Genomic DNA, 7,101 nt, shown 5'->3' on the forward strand with positions numbered 1-7,101 from the left:
GTAGCAAATGCACAAACACCTTCACATATGTGAGTTTATTACGGAAGAAAATGAAAAGTAATGAAAGACTTGTATGTTCGAAATGTGAGAGGACACTTACCGTGACGAATCAATTGATGTTCAGATATAATGTGAAATAATTCTCTGCTCTCATTCAGTTATTTGTGTTAACAGTAAAAGATGAGAATGGAAGGCCGAACTCTTCGTCTGAAGTGTGTGTGTGTGTTTATTAAAGAAGCGAGACAAAATTATTTTATACATCAACATTTATATACTCACATACTGCATGAATTATTATATGTGGAAAGAAAATGCAGTGAGTAAAACATACAGAAGTTCAAACAACGGTACAGAAATGACTATAATAAGCATGCTACTGATTCACACACACACACACACACTCACTCACTCACTCACTCACTCACACACTCACTCACACACTCATTCACACACACACACTCACACAACATAGTTTTCAAGTTTTCAGGAAGTGCTTCTAGGTAGTTCAATAAAATAACATGAAAACATCCAGATGGAAATGAACAATCGAAGCGTCGATGTCGGTCACACTGCTGCGTTTGAATCTGGATTCATCCGAACGGACCGAAGGCTCCAGTGAACCGACTCTCATCACAGAATCACTCGTCGCAGCTGCTGAAAGGCACAGAGATCCTTCTGGAAAAGCCTGACGGATGAGAGTCACAGTCCGAACGGCACGGCGGCAGCGAACGGATCCCAGAGCTCCGGTGTCGGATGAATCTGTGAGCTGGGAATGATCGTAACATTCAGACGGTTGATGACGTCACACACGGCACATGGTTTCGCGCTCCAGGCCGTGTCGCTGATCTGCTGGAGAAATGTGACCGGTGTTTGTGTTTGAACCAGTGAAACGGCAAAACGAGCGGAAGATTCTCCAGATTAAATCAAGACACAATGTTCAACTAAACGGTCAAGAGTTCATTATGGCACACAAGTGTACTAACTCAGTTAAGTGTACGAACTCAAAGTCATCAGATCTGAGCGATCACACAGAGATAACGCATGACGTGCTTTAGTCTGAAACACCACATTAGCTCAGCAGAAATCATACAAATAAAACTATGCAATGTTTACAGGAAGCTAATAAACATGACAGTATTGGCACTGGCAACCGTCCCTGAAAATAAACAGAAATCTGAAAAGCAAAGAAAGCTTCCGTCTCGTGCTGCCGTCGCACCCGTCCGGACCGAGAGTGAGGTGCGAACGACAGGAAGAGAGAGTCAAGAAACACCGGAAATGTTGAGCCTCCCAAAGGAAAACCTGAGAATGAGAGCGTGGCGTGAGTTAGTGGCCGGAGTGGTTGTTGAGAGAGTCTTCGGCGCGCCGGTGCGTCTCCAAGGCTTTCGCGGTGTACGAGTCCTGAGGCAGTTCAGATTTACGCCGGACGAGCGGCCGCTCCTTCCTCTGCTCCCTCGACATCTAAAATACACAAGAGGTTTACATGAAGGCTTTTCAATCAGACTGATACATCAATTTGATTACTAACAGATCATTTGGGTGCATGTAAACATCTTGGTTACGTATGTAACCCTTGTTTCCTGAAGGAGTGAATGAAGACGTTACGTCAGAACTGAACTGACAAATTGGGATCTCGCCTGAGAGCCCTATCACCTTCGAGTGTAAACTAAATGAGTCAATGCACATTGGTGTGCGAGATTTTGCATCTTGCGCTCCGCCCTGTATAAATGCGGAAGCGGGTGCAATGCGCATTCAGGTTTTCGCTGAGGAGCCGAGCCGGTGGTACAGCAATTGTGGTGACAGAACACAATGTCTCGGTTCCCTCCTTCAGGAACAAGGGTTACAGACATAACCGAGATGTTCCCTTTCAGTCAATCATGTTCGACGTTACGTCAGAACTGAACTGACGAATTGGGATCCCTACTAAAACGCCACTATTGCTGCCTCTTCCAGCGCCCCCTGTAAGCCACCTGATCCCCCCGCACCTGCTGAGGCGGAAGATAGGACAGGGCTTACGCCATACAGTAAGACTATTGGATAACACTAGGAAAGCATGCTCTTTCAAGCAGAAAGGAACGCTACAGAAGCCTCATGCATGTGGAGATTACACATATGGACTGGCCATTTAGGGCAGTGCAACATATGGAAGGTCTCTGAGGTGGCTCCGGCCTAGTTAGGAGGGAGTCAACATCGGCAGGGACAGCAGAGCGGACTCTGTCAAGGGAAAGACACGGGCTCGCCGACAGGGAAGCCGTACCATGGAAGAATACACATATGGGATCACCATAGGGATCACAATATATGGCACCTAGCCTAGCACAGGGGTCAACCAATGGGTGTACTTATAAGTGTTTGGCCTGGTGTTGGACTCTCAGCCACGTCCCAAGATCCTGGATCACCAAGGTGGACATCGTCTGAGGGAGCGTGCAGTGACTTTCGTCGCACACTCCTGCATCAGGCCCGGGTCAGAACTACCCTTGTGCAGCTCTTTAAGTGCCTTGGCTTGGTAGACTTGCAAGTCACTGCATACTCCGCCTCCACCCAGAAGCTCCACAGCTTGCGGTGTGCTAGAGGAGTGGGGAGCCCACAGAGACTGACTCGGCGGGTTATCCCTCACTGTGATCCTCAGGTCACCCTGGCTATTCACCGAAGTAGCCCTCTTCTGATGCCCAGAAATGAACTAGATTGGGGCATAGGTAAGAAGAACTCCACTACCTCGTAACACCGTGATGGTCATCTTCCGGCAGTGGGTACATGACTCATCCACGAAAGCCACCTCAGTGTGCTTGACGTCCAGACACGAGGCAACAATCGTGACTGTCATCCGGCTTCAGGTAACGACCGCAACCAGAAACACACGGGTGGAATGACATCTTTAAAAAGATGCAACATCACACCCATGTTTGCTCTTTTCGGGTAATTTAGCTCTCTTTTAGTGCTGAAGCGCACAGGTGAAATGGCTGCAGCACAGTTGGCAGGGAATAGTGCAGCCTGCAGTGTGCACAGAGCTCTTTTAGGGCTGTATGAAAACAGCAGGAAATGCTCAGAGGATCGCGACCACCGCTGCAGCGCCGTCACACCGACACCGGATACAGAGGCCTCTTCCCGAAGAGCACTCGCACTTGTTGAATACACTCTGGAAGTGAAAGGAAGAGCCGAACAGTTGAGCCACTCGGCTCTGAAGCGAAAAGCTGAATGTGTGTTGTACCTGCTTCCACATCCAGATGCAAATCTCGCACGCCAATGTGCATTGGCTCGTTTAGTTTACACTCAGAGGTGATACGGCTCTCAGGCGAGATCCTAACTCGTCAGTTCAGTTCTGACGTAACGTCGAACGTGACTGACTGAAAGGGAACATAGCTTCTGTTATTTGTAACATATCCGACAGCATGTACACACGTTGACTATTTCTTAAACATAAAATGCATCTGACCAAACGGGAAGATTAAGCACAAGAATCGATTCTCTAGTTGCCCATATGGAAAAGATGTTCAACTCAAAACAACAAACACTGTCATTCAGTGGGAATTTAGAGTCTAAGCAAAAGGATTTGAACACATGATGTGTATCATCCTTTTCCATATGGGCGGCTCTGCCACATGATGATGATGAAGCTCTGCTCTGTTCTCTGAATTACCTGAACGGCTCTGGACTGCACTGTCTTTTTTAACATCTCAACATCTTCTATAAAGGGACCGTCCGTCTCCATTTCTACAGGACTGTTTAGTCCAGACGGATCAACATACAAAACGCACTATAGTGGAAAAGAAAGCAACAGAAACACAGACAGAAACATGAGCGTTAAAGAGCCATTAGCAGCAGATGGAATGAAACAGACGGACGTCAGTAGGAATTCGTGTCGTTCAGAGCGTAATCGGGTCACGTGATTGACAGGAAGTAGTACGACGAAGCGCAGCGATCCAGATCACGTGATGCATGATTGGATTCAGAAACTCACCTGCGGGTTTGACTTGGCCAGATTCTCGATCTTCATCCAAGCCTCCTCTCGTTCTTTCAGCTTGGCTTTCTCTCTGGAAGCAAAAGCAGTGTTTTCATCAGGCACAATCCATCACATGACACCGCAGCTGTGTTTGTGTTTGGACTCACTTGTTCTTCTCGGCTCTGAACTGTTGTGTGCAGTCGTCAAACAGCTTCTGGTTCATCTCCATGAAGAGCTTCAGTGCGTTATAGATCAAACCGTGAATGGTCCTACAGTCATAAACACACATATATTCATGTGTTATGAACGCCATCAACACTCAGAGAGAACTGAAACCCTCACAGAAACGCCTCGGCATCTTTACATTTCAATAAAACATTGTTTAGCATGTTGATTTGATGCAAACAGGCGCGAGTCTTACTTGTTCCAGTGGCTCTTGGAGTTGCGGTAAAGCGCCGGGAACATGATGGGTAAAATCCTGGCTGCGTTGTCACTAATGAGACTCATGATGTACTCGTTGTTCCAGTAATACAGAGCTCTCTCCGCCACCTGATGGCAACACGTGTCACATGAGCACATGAAACATGAGATATGAGACACATTCAGATTCTGCTGAAGCAGCTCTTAAAAGACAAGAACATTAGTAAAATTTTTTTGTTCGTTGGGAAGTTCTCACCTGAAAGTGAGGACTGGACACACACTTGGCTAACTGACGGAAGAGCGGCTCCATGACCTTTACGAACTCTGACGGCTCGATCACGTCCAGGATCTCCTCCAGCTCGTTGAGGAACATCACCTCCTTTGGACTGTGAGTCTTGGGCCAGTACTTGAGAAGAGCCATGACCACCTGCACACGAGCAGCAGAGCGTCTGAGTCTCAACAGTGCAACACTCAAAGATAAGATGATCAGAGCGTGAATCTTACCGGCTCCGTGAGAGTGCTGTCCTTCTCCAGGAACTGAACCACACAATACGCCAACTGGAGCGAGAAGATACGAGAGCCGATTAACAACACTGAACCGCCATCCGCTCGTCCAGCGCATCAGCTGATAACAGACTGTTACAAGCGCTGGCAGTGTGACTCACCTGCGGGTGATAGACGCTCAGAGACTTCACCTTGTGCAGCGGCAGCAACACCTTCAGCAGGAAAATCTTGTGCTCTTCTTTTAAGGGTAAAGCAAATCCATTGATGATGCTGTTAAAGAGAAGGAAGGAACACGGCTATCAGAACGCAGAAGATTTCCCAGCATCCACAGGGACAGACATCACAAGTTCATGTTTTACCTTCCCAGGATCTCCAGTAGTTCAGCTATTCCATTGTGATGCTCCGTCTCATAAATAAACCTGTAAAAACACAGAAAACACAAAAGGATTCTGAGCGAAGGTTCCTTCGTATCCATGTTTCATGTTTACATACGGAGATCTGAGAATACATGATTACACTAACTCATGAACACGGATGAGGCATGAAGGCATTGCTCACCTGTAAAATATGTTATTAATCTGCTTTCTGATATAAGCCCGCAGCCCGAGAAACTTTCCATATATTCGGTGCAGGGTGGTTTTCAGGAAGTCCCTTTCTCGAGGATCTTCACTGTCAAACAACTCTAGAAGCTGAAAATATCACATGATCCTTCAGAAATCATTCTAATATGCTGATTTGCTGCTCAAGAAACATTTATGATTATGTCATCATAATCATGTGACACTGAAGACTGGAGTAATGATGCTGAAAATTCAGCTTTGATCACAGGAATAAATTACACTTTACTATATATTCACATAGAAAACAGCTGATTTACATTGGAATAATATTTCACAATTTTTACTGTATTAGTGATCAAATAAATGAAGCCTGTGTGAGCACAATTCTTTCACAATTCCCACTCAATTATTTAGTGATGAAAATCATTACCTGCATCACAAATTTCTGGTCAATGTACTTCTTCGCAACATTGGGCTGAAAATCTGGCGACTCTAAAAACCGCAGGAAAAACTCGTACACCAGCTTCAAGAAACAGAAAGATGCAGTAATGAGCAACAGGTCAAAGAAGGGGAGATTCTCTCTCTCGTCCACACCGTGACCCAACCAGACGCCACCGATAACAGTCAGGTGTGAATCGAATGAGCTCTGATTGGCTGCGACGGTTCTTGTGGCATCACTCTGATTGGGTCATGGTGTGAACGGTGTCAGAATCATGTGACTGATGATGTCAACAGCACCTGTAGATGAGGCCACGCCGCTTCAAGAGTGGGTTCGTCCTCCTCGGGGTCAAACTCTGCTCCTGTCGGGTTGGACGAAGGCGGCAGAGTCCTGAACATGTTGACAGCAAACTACAACACAAACACAGGTCCGTCAGCACGCGCAGCACGTTCATGTCACACCATCACAGTTTCACAGGAGTGAGCGTAACACATGTCAGCATGAGAGAAACGTGCTCGAGGTGTTTCTCCTGCCGGCTCTCGCTCACTGACAGAGACGGATGAGACGCGACAGACTGACACGGAGACCAGACGCCACACGCCAGCAAAGGTGTCTTTAATCAGAGTTTCTGTCCAGTGGCGATACGGAGAGGGTTAGTTCACCCAAAAATGAAATTTCTGTCATTTATTACTCACCCTCATGTCGTTCCACACCCGTAAGACCTTCGTTCATCTTCAGAACACAAATTAAGATATTTTTGATGAAATCCGAGAGGTTTATGACTCGTCCATAGACAGCAATATAATCAACACTTTCAAGGTCCAGAAAGGAACTAAAGACATCGTTAAAACAGTCATGTGACTGCAGTGGTTCAACCTTAATGTTATGAAGAGACGAGAATACTTTTTGTGTGCAAAAACAAAACAAAAATAATGACTTTATTCAACAATCTCTTCTCTTCCATGTCATTCTCATACACTGTTTACGTCCAGCGCTTCCAGGTTCTCCGTCAGAACGCCGACTCATTATTGGCCGGCTCCTGCGTCAGGAACACATGCATGCGTCATGCTGATCACGTGACCAGCTTCGGCCAATACTGAGCCGGCATTCTGACATAAACATAGAAGCCTTCACTGTGTTACTGCGTCACCTGTGTAAGATAATGACAGGGAAGAGATTGTTGAATAAAGTCGTTATTTTTGTTTTGTTTTTGCGCACAAAAAGTATTCTCGTCTCTTCAT

General features: G+C 46.2%; 1 protein-coding gene across 7 annotated transcripts in view; it reads right to left on the minus strand.

The window, feature by feature from the left end:
• Positions 1–248: 248 nt before the first annotated feature.
• Positions 249–7,101, minus strand: part of ppp2r5ca (protein phosphatase 2, regulatory subunit B', gamma a) — a 15,013-nt gene continuing 8,160 nt past the window's right edge. For 5 of the 7 annotated variants that reach the window (XM_051869090.1, XM_051869088.1, XM_051869087.1 and 2 more), the window contains 12 exons: positions 6,160–6,270; positions 5,852–5,944; positions 5,420–5,550; positions 5,221–5,280; positions 5,023–5,131; positions 4,862–4,915; positions 4,614–4,784; positions 4,359–4,486; positions 4,105–4,206; positions 3,956–4,028; positions 3,635–3,751; positions 249–1,458 (listed from right to left, as the gene is read on the minus strand). In XM_051869090.1, the coding sequence (XP_051725050.1) occupies positions 1,324–1,458; positions 3,635–3,751; positions 3,956–4,028; positions 4,105–4,206; positions 4,359–4,486; positions 4,614–4,784; positions 4,862–4,915; positions 5,023–5,131; positions 5,221–5,280; positions 5,420–5,550; positions 5,852–5,944; positions 6,160–6,270 (1,284 nt within the window). In that variant the 3' untranslated portion in view covers positions 249–1,323. The remainder of the gene's footprint in view (positions 1,459–3,634; positions 3,752–3,955; positions 4,029–4,104; positions 4,207–4,358; positions 4,487–4,613; positions 4,785–4,861; positions 4,916–5,022; positions 5,132–5,220; positions 5,281–5,419; positions 5,551–5,851; positions 5,945–6,159; positions 6,271–7,101) is intronic. The other 2 variants (XM_051869091.1, XM_051869093.1) reach the window with 1 other exon arrangement.

The sequence above is a fragment of the Ctenopharyngodon idella genome, chromosome 17 (genome assembly GCF_019924925.1).
Source record: "Ctenopharyngodon idella isolate HZGC_01 chromosome 17, HZGC01, whole genome shotgun sequence".
Lineage (NCBI taxonomy): Eukaryota > Metazoa > Chordata > Actinopteri > Cypriniformes > Xenocyprididae > Ctenopharyngodon > Ctenopharyngodon idella.